The 22,185-nt window shown below is 37.4% G+C and overlaps 1 protein-coding gene and 1 pseudogene across 2 annotated transcripts in view; both read right to left on the bottom strand.

The window, feature by feature from the left end:
* Window positions 1-22,185, bottom strand: part of CNTN1 (contactin 1) — a 289,880-nt gene that overhangs the window by 56,814 nt on the left and 210,881 nt on the right. For both annotated transcript variants that reach the window (XM_012734143.1, XM_012734142.1), the window contains exons 19-23: window positions 20,945-21,179; window positions 18,516-18,619; window positions 9,813-9,999; window positions 6,714-6,826; window positions 3,212-3,368 (exon numbers count right to left, since the gene is read on the bottom strand). In XM_012734143.1, coding sequence (XP_012589597.1) covers window positions 3,212-3,368; window positions 6,714-6,826; window positions 9,813-9,999; window positions 18,516-18,619; window positions 20,945-21,179 — 796 coding nt within the window. The remainder of the gene's footprint in view (window positions 1-3,211; window positions 3,369-6,713; window positions 6,827-9,812; window positions 10,000-18,515; window positions 18,620-20,944; window positions 21,180-22,185) is intronic.
* Window positions 15,287-16,175, bottom strand: LOC105854517 (annotated as a pseudogene).

Genomic DNA, 22,185 nt, shown 5'->3' with positions numbered 1-22,185 from the left:
ACTCAACGTGTTACTAGAAGAGGCTGAACAACACAAGAGACCCCTGACTGTTTCCAGCTGAGATGACAGACACAATTACACACAGTGGTGGCTGGGAAAAATATCAGAACTCAGAATAGCCCCCACAAATGAAGTTTCTGGAAGTCCCTCAACCACTCCAGAAAGAACATCCAAGAAAAGAAAAAAAAAAAAATGCTGGTCAATAACAGCAACACCATGTCTCAGCGAATAGAAAGTATTAGAAAATATACAACAGGAAAAAGAAGACAAACAAATATTCAAGCAAGTCCACAGGGGGACAATACACCACAAAAAGATCAGTCAGCAGAAACCACCAAAGAAATAGAAGAACGGCTCAGCCTACCAGATAAAGAATTTAGTAGCATCATGATAAACAAACAAAAAGAAGATGAGAAGGAAAAAAATGAAATGAGGCAAGCCATCATGGAGTTGAAGACTGCAATTAAGGAAATGAGTGAAAGATATGAAAGAAAGGAAAAAGATATGAGACAAGCGATCAACAAACTGAAGAAAGAAAATGAGACATTAAAAAAAGGAAATAGAAGAAAAGCAGGTGATGAAAAGGCCACTAGAAGATATAAATAAGGCTGGGAAAAGTAATGAAAACAGAATAGATGAAATAGAAGAACAAATCAGCACCCTTAAAGACACAGAAACAGAGAATTAAGAAAGAAAAAGAAAGAGAAGTGAAAAGGAAAAGGAATGAAGAAACACTTGAAGAGCTATCTGACACCATTAGGAAAGGAAATATCAGAGTTATAGAAATCCCAGAAGGTGAAGAGAAAGGCCAAGGGATAGAGAAAATATTCACAGAGATAATTGAAGAGAACTTCCCTAATATGGAGATGAAAGTAGATATCCGAAGCAAGAAGAACCCCAAACTACCATGATGTGAGGAGAAAAACAGCAAGACATACTATTATAAAACTTCCAAGAATACAAGACAAGGAAAAGATAACGAGAATGACAAGAGGGAAGAAACAAAATAACCTACAAAGGGAAACCAATCCAGATGACATCAGAGTTCTCTGAAGAAACACTACAGGCAAGAAGAGAGTGGAGGGACATACTAAACAAACTCCAAAGCATTAAATGCCAACCAAGAATACTCTACCCTGAGAAGCTCTCCTTCCTCTACGTGGTGTCTAGAGCCCAGACTCAAAGGTGAAAGAGAAGGATATGAAAATGGAGCCCATTGTGGGATTTCCTGTCCCGTTCAGATTCTATTCAAAATCAACAAACCCAGGCTCACAAGGAGTGAACCCCTCCCAGAGAAAAGATGTCTATATCAGTGCAGTCTGCACCAGCATGGGGCAGCAGTCTTCTGCCCACCTATGCCTATGCAGCTGCTTCTTTCCACCCACTCTCTCCCTCTGTGGGGCAGCAGCCTTCTGCCTGCCTGTAACCTGTACCATGCTGGGACCTGCACTGACCTCCCTCAGGGGAGGCTGCTCTCCTAGGACAGCCCACCTGAAACCATGCAGGCTTCTCTCTGTAAACCTGTCCCTTCTAGGGCATCTCTCCTGCTTCCTTGCACCTACACAAATGTCCAATACTCCTGTCTTTTCCCCTGATAAACCTGCTCCTTAAATATAACTGAATTTCTGTCTCATGGAGAAACTTGCTCCATGTTGCTGAAATGGGAAGTCTGGTGAAACCTTTCCCAGAGTGACCCTGAACTCCAGAAACAACATCAGTGGTATTATTTATGATGGGAAAGCTAAAATGAGCAGCTATATTTCATAAGTTTAATTTTAATGAAAATTACAAAAATCTAAGGCATGGTGTTCCGTACACATTGTGACTGACAAAAGTAAGATAAAACATCTAGTCAACAGACACTAAAACCTAAAATGATGTAAATTTATAAAATAGCCAAATGCAAATTCCACTAAACATAAATAGCTATCATTTTAATATTTGGAAGTATACACATTACTTCCTTCCTTTCAGATTTTTGTAATCCCTGAATTTTCTAAAAACAAAAACAAACAAAAACATAATAATGCCTTTTACAAAATAAAACAAATTTTTCAATATTCTACCCATCACATTTTGATTTTAAAAAAAATGTATATGTGGGCCCTCCCTGATGGTGAAGAGGGTTAAAGCACAGCACTACAAGCTGACCATAGCAGCTTCAGTAGGAGTTTGAACCCTGGATGGGAGGTGACCCACATGGCGCAGCAGACCTCTCTTGACCTGCCTGCTGCACCCCTCAGCAGTGTACTTTGCCAATCTGCCTATTCTGCTCCCTACATTGTCTCTGGTGAATCCTCTCACTACCCCAGCACCTCTGGTTTGTACCCCAGCTCTGTGTACATAAATAATCTTTTTTTAAAAGTGTATATGCATCATGGTATGTATTGTGAAAAAATAAGAGTGTGTTTATACTTTCTAAGTAAATAAGACACATAGGGAAAACTTGCATGTAAGTTACTAAATACTCTCATCATATTAGAGGATCTTTTTAGTTTAATGTCTAACAGCTATTTAGCTGGAAATCATTACATTTTCTTCTAAACCAATTATTCCCATCTTTTCCAAGCTTTTTATTTAGTCTCATGAGATTCTCAACTTCAATTTTAATACAGTATAATTAATCTATGGCATGCAGGGTGAGATAAAGTATCAAAACTGAAACCAATTAACAGAATGCCACAATTTTTTAAAAAAGGGAAGAAATTTCTGCATCAAATATCTATTTCCAATTAACCAATGCTATGGGAAAGAACAAAGTTTGCAGAAAAGCAATGAAGACAGAAAGTTAGACAAAAAGAGACGGCCATTGCAAAGGAAGGCACTATCATCAGCTTTCTCAACATTTTAGTATAGAACAAGGAAAAGTAGGTTAGTGGAGAATTAATAGTAATCTGGAGAGTTTTCTTTTGAGATAAGACAAGACTGGATATTATTATCTAATGGTCTATATAATGAATCATTTTTAATGCAGTATCACATTTCATCATGTTTTGATATCCAGATAATAATAAATGAATACATGATAGAATGCAAATTTATATTTGTGTCTCATAAGGGACGGACTATCAATTTAGTGTATCCTTGACCTTTCAATCTACCTAGGTAAACTGATATTGGTGTGAATACCAGTACTGAATTATTCTTGGGAATCCACACAGTCTAGAAGTTTTCAAGAGCTTCACTGATATCTCTTAAATAAATGGCTTACCTGAAATTTTGACTTGAGACACTACTCCATCTCCGCCATCACTGTGGGCACGAACCTCTACAACATACTCTCCATCCCTGGGGATTGGGACTTCGATAGAGTGTTTGTGAGTGGAGAACAGCTTGCCATCATGCTGGCCATCAGGCCGATAAAGTACCTTAAAAAGTCCCAGAATACATATACTTAGTAAAATGATTAACACGAACCAACACTAAATGCCCTACAGCCAGAATAAAATGACTACTTTAATTAATAAAAACACTCTAGGAAGCAGCATTTAATAAAAGAACTGAAATGCATTTGATTTTGAATTTACAAGAATTAATTTCTCTCATTTTTTTAAAAATGATCCAAGAGAATGTGCCTTAGCGATTTAAACTGGTAATGGGGGCGACCTAATAAATAGAATGAGTTTCATTTGAAAAAATGTATAAAATGAGTGTTCTTTCAACATATGGAAGTACCACAAAAATGTTAACTCAAAATTAGAAATGTTTCCCCACAGTAGACCTTGAAAATAGTGTAGATTTAGTTCTCGGCTCTCATAGTAGTGAGAGTACCATGACAAAAAGTCACTTTTTTTTTTTTTGGTTGCTCAGTACAATAATATTATATCAAAAAAAAAAAATCAATGTATCCACCTTAATTTAAAAATGCCTTACAGGTAACTATGCTTAGCATTCAATGAGTCCTCCATTTTTGCTGGTAGGAGGCTTTGCTTCCATGTTGATGAGAGTGGACTGAGGGGCTGGTGGTTGCTAAAGTTTGAGGCAATTTCCAGCTAAGTCAAGAAGGAAACTTGTCTCATGGTTTGCCTTTTCCTTTCATGAAAGAGTCCTCTGTAGCATGGGATGCTGATTGACAGTATAATACACAGAGCAGAGCTTTCTTCAAAGTTAGGGTAGGTCCTCTCAAAACCTGCCACTGTTTTATCAACCAAGCTTATGTTATATATAAACCCCTTGTTGTCAGTTCAATGATGCTCATGGAATGTTCATCAGGAATAAATTCCATCTCAAGAAACCCATTACTTGCTCATTTATAATAAGCAACATCTCATCCATTAAAGCTTTATCATAACATTGCTACAATTATCACATCTCCGGGCCCCAATCCAACTTACAGATCTCTTGCTATTCAACTACATCTGCAGTTACTTGCACACTTCTCTCTCTCTCTTTTAAAAACTTATTTATTTATACGGATTTTTTACATAATTGTTATTATTATTATTATTATTATTAACAGTGCTTTTTCCTCTCAGGTATAGTCCCTGTAAAATACCCACCACATTCACCTGTGTGTCACCATTATAGTCCCTTGTCACACTGATGCCTTGAAACCCCCAAAGCCCTTCCAAATTCCTCTTAATATTAATACTTGTATTCCCTTCTATAAAATCACAAATATCCTTAATAGATTCTAGAATGGTAAACCCTTTCTATAAGTTTTCAATGTATTTTTCTCAGACCCATTGGTGGAATCATTCTCTAGTGCAGTTGTTGCCTCAAGGAAGGAATTTATCAAATATTAAGTTCTTAGATGATCATGTGTATTATCACTGAGCAGTAATATTTTAAAAGGAATCCCCCTCCACCCTGAGTGGTAGATCTCAATAGTTGGCTTAAGCTATTTAATATATATTGTTGGAAATGACATCCAGATTTTGTTGCACACCTTATAGAATACAAGTATTGATAGAATAGATTTAGGATTTTCAAAATGGCAACTGAGTATTGGTGTCAAATTAAAATAACCCCCCACAAAGAGAGTGGACCCTTTAAAGCTTTGAAGGTAGATGCTGACTTTTCTCTGTAGCTCTGAAAGTCCTAGGTGTTATCTTCCCTTTTAGAAAAAAAAAATCTGCTGTGCAGCGTAGCCCCCTTCATCAATGGCCTTAACTAGATCTTCTGGAAAACATGCTGTGGCTTGTACATCAGCACTTGTTACTTTACCCTGCACCTTTATAGCTTAAAGAAGTCTTTTTTTCTTAACCCCCAGATGAACACCTCTGCAACCAACTTTTCTCCTGCAGCTTTGCTTCTTCATTTCTCTCAACTTTAACAAAATTAAAGAAAGTTCATTATCATTTTGCTCTGGATTAGACTTTGGGTTAAAGAAATGTGGCTGGTTTGATTTTTCCACTCAGAGGCATTAAAGCTTTCTCCCTATCAGCAGTAAGGACATTTTGTTATCTTCCCATTCATATGTTTATGGGAGGAACAATTTTAATTTATTTCAAGATTTTTTTTTTCACACAATGTGGCTAAGTGTTTAGCACAAGAAGTCTAGTTTGCAGTCTGTTTCAGCTTTGAACTTGCCTTCCCCACTATGCTTCATTATTCTAGGCTTTCCCTTGAGAACATAGAGTCCATTGTAGGATGATTAATAGGCTCCACATTGTGTGTCTTAAGGAGTAGAAAGAGTCAAAGCAAGAGAGAGGTGGTGGAACAGAACAAGTCTTACCTTTATTAATTCGCAGTGTTCTGTTCCCAAGTGATTGTGCCCCCAAATAATTACCATAGTAACTGCAGAGATCACTTATTACAACAGATAGTAATAGTGGAAATTTTTGAAATATTGAGAGACTTATCAAAAGAGATTCTATGTGAACACAAGATGTTAGAAAAAAATAAAGTGCTGGTAGACTAGCTTGATGCAGGTTTCCAACCAATTTTGATTTGTTAAAAGAAAATGAAAAGAAAAGAAAAGAAAAGAAAAGAAAAGAAAAGAAAAGAAAAGCATATCTATGATGTACAATTAAACTAACTGCAATAAAATGAGGTGCTAAGAATATAGATTCCTAATATTTGGTCTCCAAAAAATAGTGTGACTGTGTGATATTATATATGCAAATAATCCTTTATTTTCATTTTTATTTATTTATACAAGGTAACTCCATGTATCAAAGAATCTGCCGGTATTGAGCAACACTGTCTTAATCACTCTCAAGCAAAAATGGGTTCTTCCCCTCTTTCCTCTTTTGGCCCTAAGTATTCTAGCAAGAATTACTGGGTCCTATCTGGTGGTCTAGGGTTTAAGTCTCAGTGCTATCATCACTGTGGCCCGAGTTCCACCCTAACCAGGGAGCTGATCCACATGGTGCTGCAAACCTTTCCTGTTTCACTGCTGCTCCCCTCAGCAACGTGTTTCAGTAGCTCCACCTGTTCTGCTCCCTATTCTGTCTCTGGTGAGTCCTTTTATCCCTCACACCTCTGGCCTACTGGCCTACACCCCAGTTCTTCTACACACACACACACACACACACACACACACACACACACACAAATAATATTCTTTCTCACTTGAAATAGCATTTTACTAGAATTCACTGAAACTCTTTTCTCATTTCAAAGTCTATCATGAGTCTCTGCCATCCAATTCTGCTAACGAGCCAGAATAAAAAGCTGAAGGACTTGCCGAAATAGCAGAAAGCCAGAACATGAATCATTCTTTGTAGGATGAAGCTTGTGTGGGGAAGAGAGTAGGCATCTTTCTGTACCTTATATCCTGTGACAGTAGATTCGTTTGATAGAGCAACCACATGATCCCAGGTGATAATGTAGCGTGAACCAGACCGTATGGAGCTGATAATCCTTGGTGGCTGGCTTGGAGCTGTGGAAAACAAAAACATGGCAGCCACAGTCACAACATCCACTTGAGTCTGCAAACCACATCACCCCAGGAACAACAGTGGTGATGATAATGATGTGAAAAGATAACAGTGAATGCTGGCGCTCTCCTGAGTACCTCACAAAACTGGTTCTTTCCTAGCCCCACCCTTGGGCTGGGGCTATAACTCCCTTTCATTTCCTGGTCACGAGATTCCACTCGAGTTTCTTTCTCCACCAGTCTTGCCAAACCTGCTATTTTTTTTGTTTAAGATTTATTTATTTATGCATGCAGAACTGGGGTATAGGCCAGAGGAGCAGGGGCAGTAAGAGTATTCACAAGAGACAGAGTGGGAAGCAGAACAGGCAGATTGATGAAGTACACTGCTGAGGGGGGCAGCAGGCAGATCAGGAGAGGTCTGCCATGCCATGTGGGTCACCTTCAGGGCAGGGATTGAACTCATGCTGAAGTGGCTTTAGCTTCTTAGTGCTGTGCTTTAACCTGCTGTGCCACCAGGGAGGGCCCAAAACTTGCTATTTTTAAGATCATCACAGCTACTTGGTTAAATCTAATATCTTTTATTACTGTCAAAGTTAGCATCTTTCTAGCATTCCACAGAGTTGACCGAATTCCTGCCAGACTCTTGTTCTTTTCTTGAATTCAAACTCTCTTGGAATTGAGTTCCCTCCTACCTTTCAGTTCCCTCCTCCTAATTAGTCATTGTCATTGGCTTCCTCTCCTCTGCCCACTGCTTACATGTTGAAAGGACTTAGGACTTGATCCTCAGAATACTTCTCCCCTTGCAAATCTTTTTTAAACATTTCTATGGCTGGCTTTAAGTACTCAAATTCTATCTCCAGGTCTAATTCTCTGAACACCTGCATCTAAATGTGCAACTGTCATATGTATTTGAACAGGTAAAAGCTTCTTAAATACAACATAATCAAGAGAGAATAGGGCCTTCCCTGGTGGTTAGGGATGCAGCACTGCATAGAGCCACAGCCGCTTCAGTGCAAGTTCAATCCCCTACCCAGTTGGTGATCCACATGGTGCGGCAGACCTCTCCTGACCTGCTCGCTGCTCCCCTCAGCAGTGTACCTCATCGATCTGCCTGTTTTGCTCCCCACTCTGTCGCTGGTGAAGTCTCATCACCTTTGCACCTCTAGCCTGTACCCCAGTTCTGTATGCATAAGTAAATAAATATTTTTTAAAAAATAGATTTATTTTTTTAAAGGCAATATTTACTATGTACTCCCAGATCTACCTCTGAGTCTTTCTTATCTTTAGTAATGGCAAAACCAAACCCCCCATCTGAGATTTTTACTTGAGAAACTTCTAGTTGTCAGTCTCTCATTCCATTCATTACCAACATCCAAATAAGCAACAAGTTGTCAACTGTGAACAAAGAATTTCTCACTTCTCTCTCTGTTATTACTTAGTGCTGTCCACAACACTTCTCCTCTGCTATTTAAGCTGTCTTGTCTGCTCTCACTGTTAATCTACCCAATGCCCCTCCACAGGTTGGAGCAATATTTTAAAGAAACAAATGAGCTCTCCACTCTTTCTCAAAGTCTTCCAAAGAAATTAAACTCTTTACAGTGACCTACAAATATAAGATCCTTCATATTTCCATTTAGTGCAATTCCTTCTCACAGAATCCCTTTTATACAAAATATATTCTTCCTACTTTAAACATCGGCATTAGATTTTCTCTATGCCCAAAACAATCCTCTCCCAACCAGCTGTCATATAGCAGTTTCACTTCATATCCAGGTTAAATGGGATCTTCTGAAAGAAGTCTTTCCTGATATTATCACATTTATTTATTTGTAAAAGTTTTTCTCTGCTGGTTCCGACTTGATCTCTTCTGCATCCTCAATTCTTAGAGCAGCATTGGGCATAAAACATACATTTAACGAATAGATAAACAAGAAGAACAAAGCAAATAACTCTTTTATAAATCAGAAAACTAAGGTTTAAAAAGGTGGTTCTTTCTAGAGTGACAGATGGAGTAAGTGGCTAATACAAACATGAACCCCATGTCTGATATCAAAATCTGGCCATTAGTGTGATGTGCTGTTACCTCTTCGGGCATTTCTTTATCCACAAAAGAATTTTACAAATTTTCAGATAGTAATCATAATCATGTCTTCAATTTCTTGTGACAGTCCCTAGAGTTCTGAATTTAAACTACCCCACACTTTATATTGGCTCAAGGAGACACCAAAGCTAATTCAGAGAGATGACACTGGCCAGGAGATCTGAAGAGAGCTAGTGTTCCTGTGATGTGAGTGATAATGTCTTGCAATGAGAAGATAGTAACATTAGCTAATTTAACTTGCACTTATATATGCAAGTTAACTCTACGCAGTGACAAAGGTTATCCATCAAAGCATAGAGAAATAAGCAGACTTTTAATTTTCATGTTGTTGACACACCCTGTGCCAGAAGTGTGCAAAATATTAACAGAATGAATGCAAATTCATTAGCTAATAGCTAATACTAATGGGCAAAATTTGGGGGAAGTCTTTATTTTTTAGAAGAACAGGAGTATAGACCAGAGGTGTGGGGGTTGAGAGGAATCAGAGGAGACAAAGTGGGCAGCAGAACTGAATTGCACTGCTGAGCAGAGCAGCAGGCAAGACAGGAGAGGTCTGCTGTACCCTATGAGTGTCAGCTCCCTGGCTGGGGATTGGACTCAGGTTGCAGTGGTGATAGCTGAGACTTATCCCCTAGGCCACCAGGCAGGCCCGGAAGACTTTACAATGGGAGGCTCTATCAATTTTTCAATAGAACATTTAACATGTGAAGAAATTCTTCACATTTTTTTCAACATTGGTCATAGCTAACAATTTTTTTTTTTTTTAAATCTGATGCAATTGTGATACAAGTAAAAGCCAGATTGTGTTCAGACTGTGAGGCAGCAAATTTCTCTGAAATGCCTCTGGGCCATGATTGAATTGGCTGAAGTGGTGATATGGAGACTCACGGGCTTTCTTGGTGAAGGTCTCAATCATGTCGCTGGGAGGCCCGCAGCCCGCGCTATTGCAGGCCCTGACTTCCACAAAGTACTGGGTGTCCGGCAGGAGGTTCTCCAACCTGGCTGAGTACTCCTGACTGGTGACCTGAACTCTGTGCGCAGCTGCTTCCTTGTCATGGGCGGCCCAGTACCGGATCTGTGAAAATCCAAGTCGAGTAATATTTTGTCACATTGTATCAGGACGTAGACACTTCCACTGTTAAGAGGTCTTTGCAACTGGCTCTGTCACCATCAAATATTACTAAACGCTACTATGCTACTTACACTTTCATCAGCCTTAGGGTTTGCCAGGTACAATGCAAATCTGATTAAAGACATTAAAGTCAAATCAAAGATATACTATCCTGAAATAGTCTTATAAGAGCAAAAAGAAAAATAAATGCTGCATAAGATTTACCTTCAAAGTGTACTTCAGGTCTCTGGAAGCATTTGCCACAATTAATTCCTATGCATTTATTTCCTGCTGTATTTGTGTACATGATATCAAATTTATAATAAGCCCAAGATAGATGAATATGACTGTGCTTGAGAAAACGCATCATTCTGAAATCTGGAACATGTCAGCTTAGTAAGTCTCTGCCAGCTCATTTCACATGTATGTATGCAAAATTATTTCCTTTCAGTCTACATACATTTAAGAAATCAAAGAAGTATTATTCTTAATAATGTGAGTAGTTATACAGATACTTTACCTTTAAAAAGTGAGTTTGTTTTAAAAATTGTATCGGTATCACGATGAGAAATTTTGACCTTTAACAACCAATGTACCAATGACAGCCTTCTCTGTTAAAATGTAAGGGGAAACAATGAGTCGTAATTTTCATTGTTCAAATAAGGGTACTTTTCGATCAGAAATCTAAAATTATATGTGATCTAAGTAAAAAGGAAAGATTTACATATAATGACACTGATATTTTATATACTTTAGATGCCCTGTCCATAAAGTTATGGGATCTTAATCTCATAATTAAGCAAAGTAAAATATCTAATATTAATTTATTCTAGAACTATTCATTTACATAAAGCACACATAAATCATTACACAATTGAACTGCATGGCTCAAATTCACTTGGTAACAAGGTGAGGTTTAGAAGTAGAATGAACACATTTTAAAACAAAAGCCAGTTACTAACTGTGTATTGATTTTCTTTGCAATATTTTTGCTTTATTTGTTTTACACTAATAATATATTAACAAATGTTGGTGAGGATGTGGAAAGAAAGGAACTCTCCTACACTGCTGGTGGGAATGCAAGCTGATACAACCACTATGGAAAGCTGTTTAGAGGTTTCTCGAAAGGCTAAAAATAGAGCTTCCATGTGACCAAGCAATTTCAATCCTAGGTATCTACCCAAAGGACACAAAAACATCCATTCAAAAGGACACCTGCACCCCCATGTTTATTGCTACTCTATTTACAATAGAGAAGAGGTGAAATCAACCCAAATGCCCAAAAATAGATGACTGGGTTAAAAAGAGGTGGTACACTAAATAAATCTTAAAAAAAAAAATTTAAAAAAAAAATAATAAAAAAATAATAAAAAAAAAATAAATAAATAAAAAAATAAAAAAAAAAAGAGGTGGTACATATACATAAAGGAATATTACTCAGCAATAAAAAGATAAACTCATGCCTTTTGCAGCAATATGGATGGAGCTGGAAAAGATCATCCTTAGTGAAATAAGCCAGAAAGGAAAAGCAAAAATACCAGATGGTTTCATTTATAGTAGGAGCATAAGGGATCAGGGGTAAAAAAAAAAGAGAAATACAAATGTAATAGGGTAAAAATGAAAACAATGAACAACTATAAACCAGAGACATTTTATGGGTGTGAAAAGGAGAATGGGATCAGAATTGGAGTGGGAAGAGTGCACTGGACTGTGGTGATAGCACACCAGTGAATCAATGGTGGGAAGTCCATGGGGATTACAACTGAGATAAACAAAGACACAAAATGAAGAATGATGTAAATAATAATAATAATAATAAAAGAAATATATATATATATATGCCAGTAGTTTTAACAGAAGTTTCTGGCATCTGGCTAGAAGAATGGTGTAGGAACACAGATCTCCCTGGTGGCACAGAGGTTAAAGTCTCAGTGCTGTCAAGCTATAGCCAGCAACTATGGCCTGAGTTGATCCCCTGCTAGGAGCTGACCCACATGGCACAGCAGACCTCTCCTGATTAGCCTCAGCTGTGGATTCTGCCTGTTCTGTTCCCCACTCTGTCTCTGGTGAATCTTCTCACACCCCATACCTCTGGCCTATACCCCAGCTCTTCTATGCATAAATAAATAAAAATGAATCTTACAAAAGAAACTTAGCTATGTTCTTATGTCTAGGAAACATAAAAAGTTTTGCCAAATAGCCCCTGATTTTATTATTTTAGAATGTGAAAGCTATAAGGCATTTTTAGAGTGTACACAACCTTTATAAAGAAAAGCATTGATAAATTTAAGTTCACTAAATGTTTATCTCTTATAACACTTTTCTAGAATCCTAAAATAAATCATAGATGATATATGCAAAATAGGTCATCATCCTTTTTATCTGAACTAGCTGCCACCATGCAGGTAGTGTCAATTTCCAAATAGGTGATACATGTGGTTTATTGCTTCTTCTCACTGAATTACCCAGTGTGATGCACCAACATTGATTTGTGAGAAAATTGCTCTAGGGCGGAGGCTGGGTGCAGCCTGTAGTCACGGAGCAGAACAAATGTAATGTGTTTGACTGGTCACTAGGGCGACCAAAAGAAAGCCTTGATGAACTACTAGAATGGATTACCACTTCAGAGAAAAGATGAAGCACTTTATGCAGACTAGAAATCACTTTCACATGCTAGATCAACATGTAATGAATTTAATGCTCATTTCACAGTCTTCACAATGTGTTTCTAACATCTGTATAACATCCTTTGTCTAGTATTTACCTATTATATTGTTTACAAAACAATTATGGAATTGCTTCATTACTTATCTCAACTATTACCAGATTATGAACTTCTTGAGGACAGGTACTCATTATTCATTTTCAAACACTGTGCACACAGGATTATATTTGATTATGGTCACTGGATTCATATTTTGTACCAGTGTTTGCACTAGAAAATGAAGTAGAGAAACAAGCAAATATATTCATGTATCAATACATCTAATTTAAAGATAAATTAATGGAAGAAATCAAAGTATTTACATAAAATGACTAATATTTTTATGTAGAGATCTAAGTGTATAACTTTGTCCAAGAAAATTTACTATTTATAGAAGTACTTTATAATAGTAAAAGTAAATTGAAGAAGGCAAAAAGAAAAAAAATTCTCAGAAAGGGTAACCCCTATTTTTAATAAGAAATAATTATACTTTCCATAAAGTTATGGTTCACAATAATATCACTTTTGTTCAAGGAAAACAGCTATATTTCTTCTTGGGAAAGCTTGAGAAATTTGCAGGAAAATAGCTCTTTCATTTCATTTTCTGCAATGAGGCTTAAAATAAAGAAGTAGTATAAGTTACCATTATGAGAATTCTTGAAGATGTTTAGCTCTTTTAAAATTTAGGCTTGCCCCATCTTATTACTTTCTACTTAGTAACCTGTTATATCAGATTTCCAATCTCTATCTGTTTAATGCTTAACTCTGAACATTCTCTCTCTGGAAAAAAATATTTTGATGATGTAATAGTCTTCTGTTAAGGATTTAAGGATTTAAGTATGGCTAAGATTGACTAATTAAGTGGAAAAAATTAAGACTGACAGAAAAGAAAATTCAACCTCTGAAAAGATACTATAACCCAGTTCTTCTATGAAGTAACTTTGCATTATCCAGTTCCAAGACTAAATCAAGTACTAGCTACTAGCACATTTGATGAATTAGGAAGAGTAACATATGTATACACAAATACATACATACATACATACATACATATATTAAATCATTCAAAATCTGCTTTCTTATATGTCTTAGGAGCTATTTAAAAGTCCCTTTTATTCCAGTCACTGGTATAAGTATCAACTGAATCTCTTAAGGCTTTACCCAGCTTCCCAGAAGTACCAATGGTGAACATATCATCTCCCACTAATATTTCATCATGTCTTAAGTTGACACTACACTGTGAACCTTGCCCAGTGGTACCTGGAAAAGGTAAGGGAAGTCATGGCCAGAGGATCACAGGAGTGAATGAAAATGTTCTCTTTCACCTCAGGCAGAGTCACCAACAAGATAAAATATCTTTCTATTGGACTTTCCATTCTAGTTCCCTCTTTTTTCTTCATACCTGCTGTCTGGGGTTAATTTAAGCAGATAACTCTAGGGTCTCCCTGGTGGATTAGCATTTAAGTTTCAGCTATCACCAGTAAGGCCTGAATTCACTCCCCATTGAGGGAGCTGACCCACATAGGGCACAGCAGATCTCTCCCCCTCAGCCGCCGCTCCCCTCAGTAGTAGATTTTAGTCAATCCACCTGTCGTGCTCCCCACTCTATCGCTGGTCAATCCTTTCATTCCTCACACCTCTGGCCTGTACCCCTATGCAAAAGTAAGTAATAAAAAATTTTAAAAAGTAAACATTGTTTCCCACACCTGGGCTCCAGATGAAGATAGGTAAGTTATCCAAAACAAGAAAGTGAAGCCATTCCTAAATATTAACTTATACCCAGCATAATTTAAACTCTAATTTTAAGATTCATTTTATTTATTTATGCATACAAGAACTAGGGTAGGGTATATGCCAGAGATGTATGGGATGAGAGGATTCCCCAGAGACAGAGTGGGGAGCAGAACAGGCATATCCCCTGAAATCCGCTGATGAGCAGAGCAGCAGACTAGAGAGGAGAAGGAGAAGAAGGGTCTGCTGCGCCATGTGGGTCAGCTCCCAGACTGGGGATCAAACCCATGCCTCAGTGGCTGGCTATAGCACTCAGACTTTAACCCCTGCATCACTACAGAGGCCACTAAACTCTAAAATATTTATAGAATATTCAGTGTTGATAATGTTTAAGATAATTGTTAAATCAATCACCTACAGTGATCTCTAATTCAGCTGCTAAGAGTTTGTGCTCTCATATTCCTGAGAGCATATTTTGCTTTTTTCATCAAATGCAGTGAATGCAATACCTGTTTAGTAGGCAATCTAAGTATTTTGTGGACTCTTGGGCATGAATCCAAATTTCTAATATGTCTTTGATCAGAACAACTCTTATATTCTTCCAGTTCACTCACACTAAATATTAATTAAGAAGTAGGGAGCATTTCAACGAAGAAAAGGGAAAAAAATAACTAGATAGTCTACTGAGATACATTTTAAAACCACAAGATTAATTTTAAATTAAATTGCCTACAGCCTCGACTTGAAATGTCAGAAAGTTAACCTTCAGTAAGGCTAATCACACAAGACTTGGGGCTTCTCTAGCTTTATATTCTATTTTTTTTTTTTTTTTTTAGGATGCTGCAGATAACTTTAATAAGGCATGGCATGACTCCTGCTTTTTGGAGTCATAGGTCAAACAGGAAGGGCATCACATCTGGCTGGCTCATGCACTGCTGGATAATTTCCAGCCTAGTGGAAGCCAAGGCCCGGGCCTCCTGCAAAAAACGACGGTTTCCCTTTTCAGTCAACTTCCAGAGGCAGGATCGAGGTCGGGTGCTGGCCACCTCCTCCTGCATGCTGACAGGAACTTTCTCAAAGCTGTCTCGGAAACAGAGGTTGTGTCGGATGGTGTTCTTCCAGCCTTCTGGAGCCGTCCGGAAAAAGGGAAAGTGTTGTCTCCCAGTTGCTGAAGGAAGAGGCAAACTGCTTCCGCTTCCGAGGAAGGGACTGCTCCCTGGAGGAAGGCAGCACCGGCTCCACCACTGCAGCCTCTGAGCTGTCAACATCCTCCTTTTTGGGGGGTGGCTGGGGGGCAGGCACTGTGCTTATCTGCTCCTTCTCTTTAGCGTGTTCTGAGACCTCCAGCTTTCCGGGAGGAAACACAATGTTGGGGTTTACCCACATCCACAGGTTGGGCTCAATATCTGGACCATCTTTATCAGGATTGGGTTTCTTTTTCAGTGGTAGTTTTGGTGGCTCAACTATTCGAAGTCTGTATCTGGCAACCACATCTGTTTCAACCAGTCCAGGGCCAAGAAACAAGCACGGTTTCTTCATCACATGCTCCCTGCTTCATGTGGAGCAGGTCTCATTCCTCAGGTCTCCTTCTGGCTCTCCATCCCGCTTCCTTCTTCCTATATTCTATTTTATGCTTTTAACTTTCTGGGAGTTTGGGTCTGTTTCTTTATAACTTAAAACCATAGTACATTTTATTTTATTTATTTTTTGCATCAAAGAACAGGGGTATAGGCAGAGGTGTGGGTATAAGAGGATTCTTACCAGAGACAGAGTGGGGAGCAGAACAGGTGGCTTTACTGAAATGCACTTCTGAGAAGGCAGCCCCAGACACAGGAGAGGCCTGCTGCGCCATGTGGGTCAGCTCCCTAGCTGGGGATTGAACCCAGGCCATAGCAATGATAAGGCTGCAACAACCCCTAGGCCACTGGGGAGGCCTCATAGTACTTTGGAAGTGTAGTGGGGGGGAGGGTTAGTTTTCTTCATCATTTGTCTTATTAAACAATGGGCAAAGAGCTATAAAGACACTTGTCCAAAGACAACATAGGTCAACAAGTATGAAAAATACTTATTATCACATTATTGAGGGAATGCAAATCAAAAATTACAATGCAATGCCATTTGCCTCCATGATGAACATCAAAAATTCAAAACAGATAAAAAAAAAAAACAAACCCTGAAACATCAAATGCTGGCAAGGGTGTGGAAAAAAGGAAGCCTTGTACACTATTGGTGGGAACGTAGACTGATCAAGCCCTTACATAAAATCCTATCAGATTCCTCAAAAGACTAAAAATAGATATACCATACCATATGGCCCAGCATATCTACTGCAAGCTATCCTGCTAACGAATTGGAAACACAAATTTGAAGGGTATATACACTCCTATGTTCGTTGCAGTATTATTTATAATAGTCAAGTTATGGAAGCAAACTAAATGCCTCAAGACAATGAGTAGATCAAGAATATGTGTCATATATACACAATGGAATATTGCTCGTCTATAAAAACAGATGAACTCTTGATGGTGGGGACAACAGAACTGGAGATGATTATGCTAAGTGAAAAAAAAAAAAACAGAGAAAGACAAATACCAGTTATTTTCACTTATATGCAATAGAGAGAAACAAAACAAGCATCTGGTTCAAAGCCTGGTTCTCAAACTCAAAAAACTGATTTCTTTCCCCCAAGAAGCTTTGGATTTATTTATGAAAGAGACTGGTAACACTGAGTGAATTTTTTCTACTCTCTTTTCTACAGGCTGTTAATGCAATTGCCAGTTTAATAACTATATGAATATTATCTCTTCCAAGTTGACTCCAGTTACTCTACTGTTTCTTTAATAATTTCAACTGAACCCTTGCAAAGATTATCTGAAGACATGGAGATCAACCCAAATCATAATTCATGGTTCTGCCCAAAAAGTTTTGTGTTAGGTTACATATTTAAAACATGAAACCTCCGCTACTTTTATGGTTACATCCCAAGAATGCTTCCTGGAGAGCCAGCTATAAAGCATTATTTGATCATACCCCATTATTCCTATCAGCATTGAGGGAATATCTGTTTAGTGACCGTGATGACTGTTATCAGCAGAGAACAAATAGATAAAATCCTGCTCTCATGCAGCTAATATTGCACAGACAGATAAGGAAGCAGGAGGATGAGAATTGAGAGAGTAAACTATCCCAGAAGGGGATATATATGCCTGGAGTCTGATTTGGTAGAATTGGTAGAAGATTTGGCAGAAAGCCCTAAACTTTGAATCAGAAAAAGAAAAAAATCTGGGTTTTAGACATTCTCCTGACTTGTCTCATTATAGCTGAGGAACTTGCTGACTCTCTTTGGGATCCATTTGTTCCTCTGATGTAAATGTATAATGTTAATTCATGCTGCTTAAACATATGAGATGTTTTCACAACAAAGTCTAAGGTGTGTTAGCACTATTTTAAAGACCCCATCTATCTTCCATTTTTAGGTTCCTTTTCCCACTGAAATCTGACTAATTTCTACAATTCCTTTAAGATTCACCCAAGGGAAACTTTTTTTGGGGGATCTTGATAATATGTATCTTCAATTTTCTGTCTTCATATATAAATTTATGAGACATATTTGCCCTATTTATCATTATTTCCATCATAGAAACTTTGTGCAATGTAATAACTGAGTTAAATAAAATGAACTTTCACCTCATGTAACTTCCCCAACATTTCAGATTCAGTAGCATGTTATAAGAATGCTTTTCTTGAAAGCTCCTATTAAGCCAACAGTATTATTTTCTTTCCCTTTATTATTTTATTTTTATTTTAGGCTTTTTTTTCTCCCCTACATGCTGTATTTTATAGTTTTCTTAGTTAAATCAATTAGGAAACTATACTTTGCTTTCAACAATAAACTCATAAATGGTCAACAAATTAAGCACAACAAATGTAATTAGATGGTACATAAATGATTGGAACACAGAAAACTGAAAGAGGAAATGTATTTGAAAATTATGCTGATATATTTATGAATAAATGTACTCAATGTGATAGAAATTGAACTCACCTGATAACTTTCCACTATTTTTTCTATAACATGCTCCCAATGAACGGATATCTCAGAAGATGATAAGACTTTTACACCCACTTCTGTTGGGGCTTCACTGGGAGCTGAAATGTGATGAGAAAATTATATGATGAGAAATTTACAATGGAAAATTCCAGAATCAAACCTTACATTAAGAAATTCAAATAGCACCTTTTGCTATAATTAATTGAAACTATATTTGATGTTTACAAAGAAATATAAAATTACCAAAATAAGTTTTAATTGTTGCCTTTCCCTCTAATTTTCTAACATTGTTTGATTTTATATTTTTCATATGTGTATACACTCACATAAATATGAATGTTAATATATTTACATACACTTTCACAGGTACACACACAATTTTACGAAATATGTAAAACATGGATTTCTCTATACTCTGTAAACAAAACCACACTTGCTTTTTCCATATTTTCCCCAACTGATTTGCTTAAGAAAGTTTGTACATGCAATTAAAATGAATTACACTTAGCTTAATAACTATGTTATCAAAACTAATATATTTGGCATTTATTACATAAACTTATTCTTTACAATTCACTTTCATGTTTCTCTTGCTTTCACTTACATGACTTAAAACTACACAATAATGCTTCACTCTTTTATGTTGAAGCTAAGTTTTTGTTTTTTTTTTTTAAAGATCCTTTGAAACAAGTTGTGACATCCACTGCCACTGGGACTTAGGAAAGCTTTTTACATCTAATCTTCCAACTGGGCATCAAGTCAAATATGTATCAAAAATGCCTCTGTTTGGTTAAAAAAATAATTTACATCCTTTATGAAAATTATACAAAGAAACTAAGGAAACCTTCAAGTTAGGGGGTGATCATTTTTTATTATGTTTCAATAACAAGCCATAATCCTCTTTTATGTTAAAAATGTTCTACATGTAAAAACTGTTGCTTTTCCAAACCAAGGTAAACATGAAGCACTATGATTGATTTCTTAGTAGGAGAAGAAAAGATGAAAACGTATACAAGTTTCAGCACATGCAGGTTTTATGAGACATTCATGAAACATTCAGGAAAGAAATATAATTAAATACAGATGGTCACAGCACAGAGTTGACAGCCTGACCTTTTGCCTGATTACTTTAGCATCAAATAAATCAGTAAAAGTCAATACTAGGTGAGAGGATAACTTGTGAAATGCTTTTAACTTTCATTTATTCTGTGAGATATGCTCTTGTTCAAACTCTTACAACTCAGTCAAGTCATCATAACCTGTTGAATCAGAACAAGAATGTGGGATTAATTCTTAGTACTAAAGAGTGTGAATTGATTATAAATTTAAATAATCTCCTTTATTCTATGTATTTAGTAGAGCTAGTTAATTTTAAGTGGTGTGTATATGTGTGTATATATGTGTGTGACTGTTGTACATGTTTGTTGGGAAGAAAAGATCATGGATGCTTTGAATACATGCTACATTTTAACAAATATAAAAGCTAATAGCTGTATGGACGAAAAACACATTTTAGTTCTAAGGGATAGCTAAAGGTTCACTTGGGGCTAAAATAATGCCAATTGGGTAAACAAATAGAGTGCTTAACATCAAAGATAAAAGAAGGTTACCTGACATAGCTTTAAGTTTTCAAACTCTTTTTTCATTTGTGTTTCTCACAAAAGTGCAAAAAGAAACTTACCAAGGACAATTGTTTTAGGTCAAAGGCAATGAAATCTCTATTTGCTTTTCTAGTCATTGAGTTATTTACCTACACATGAGTGCAGAGATATAAGAAGGAGGTTGTATCCTAACAGGAAAATTAATAATAAAAAAATCAACTTAACTATGAAGTCATAGAAATCAATGTAACTGCAGCAGACCTCTCCTAACCCACCGCTGCTCCCCTCACCCGCCGCTGCTCCCCTCAGCAGTGTACTTAATCAACCTGCCTGTCATGCTCCCCACTCTGTCTCTGATGAAGCCTCTCATTGCCTCTGCACCTCTGACTTGTACCCCAGTTCTGTATGCATAAATAAATAAATCTTTAAAAAAAATACATAAATGTTGAAACGACACAAATTTGGGGATGAACGGAAGTAAACTGAAAGAAAAATAATACATGTTAAGGAGCCTATAAATAGCATTTTTTTAATGACTGCAAAGATTGTGGTTCCAAACAAGTATGAGAAATTTCTGAATGGAAAATTATAGTCAAGAGACAAGGAACAGGGGTCTTAGTCAATTATTTAGTGGCTATTTCCTAGTTACCTTAACCATGACCTAACAGATGAAAATGATTTGGTGATATTCTTGTCATTTAGATGGCACAATCAACATTATATTTTGACTCAGAATATCTTAATAAGGCTCAAATGACGGCAAATAAATGCCTAGGAGAGAAGTCTTTCCTCCCTCTTACGTTGATAAGCTCTTGCACCTACCGTCTTGTGCTGAATTAATGACTGCAGTGAGGCTGTAAGGGCCGTCTCCCTTGTTGTTGAAGGCCTTCACTTTGACTTGAAATGCGGTGGATGGTCGCATCGTTTCATCTTTGTGGACATAGCGGCCGGTGTCAGGATTCGTGACGGTGACCTTTTTCCATTCTTCCCCATCAAATGGCTTAAATGCCACAATGTAACCAAAATTGTTGCCATAGTGGTATTCTCTGGATAAAGGCTGCATAGAAATTGTAATATTGGATATGTTTATAGATACAATTACCTGGGTTTAATCTTATGCAAATAATAACATTACACATGCAAACAGGTTATTTGTAAAACATGCTTAGTTCATAGATTTGAAATCGTTCTCAAACACGATTTACCATTTACCAAACTGGCAGTTCCTAGAATGACTGGAATTCCCCCTTTTTTGTTTCTTCTACTGAGGATGCTCTCCCACTTATAAACATCCTCCCCCAATTTCATGAGGTAAAAATCACATCATTTTGTTTTGTCTGGCCATATAGTCCACCATTTCAAGATGCACCATCTTTGTATCCTGTCATCCTGCTCCACTATCTCATACTATATAGTTCCCTTGTTTTTGCGTTTCACTATCTCAACTGCCAGATGGCAAGTTTCATGAGAGCAGTTTTGTTTACCTCTTTATTCCTAGAAACTAGAACAAACCCACAAGTAAAATTCCTTTAATTGCGTAGAACAAATGAATTTATTCAGAGTTGAAAGTTACAGTAAACGTTATAGCTCACTTTTGAATATCTGTATTGCCGTGAAATGCAACAAACTGGGTCAGAGGGAAAAAAGAAGGTAGCAGAAATAAGGGCTATCTGTGGTTCATATGGAGAAGCCTGGCTGTGGGTTCCTGACTGATTCTAATGCTGGGGCAAGTACTTTTATGATTTTTCCCTCCTTTTCTTCTTATTACACATGCCCAGTATCTGTTCAAGAAGTCTTCACAATCGCGCCCTCCCTGATGGCAGCAACAGGATAAAGAGCAGCTCTATGAGCTAGCCACAGCCACCTCAACATAGGTTCAATCCCCAGCCAGGGAGCTGCACCAAATGGTGCAGCAGACCTCTCTTGTCTCGTCTGCTGCTCCCCTCAGCAGTGTACTTCACGTCCATCTGCCTGTTCTGCTCCCCTCTCTGTCTCTGGTGAATCCTCTCACCAGCCCTCCACCCCTGGCCTGTATCCCAGTTCTGTATGCATAAATAAGTAAA

Source organism: Condylura cristata, unplaced genomic scaffold (genome assembly GCF_000260355.1).
Source record: "Condylura cristata isolate star-nosed mole 26May11 unplaced genomic scaffold, ConCri1.0 scaffold00047, whole genome shotgun sequence".
NCBI classification, from domain to species: Eukaryota; Metazoa; Chordata; class Mammalia; order Eulipotyphla; family Talpidae; genus Condylura; species Condylura cristata.
The sequence above is the reverse complement of the archived record's forward strand: the minus strand, read 5'-3'. Positions and strand labels throughout refer to the sequence as shown.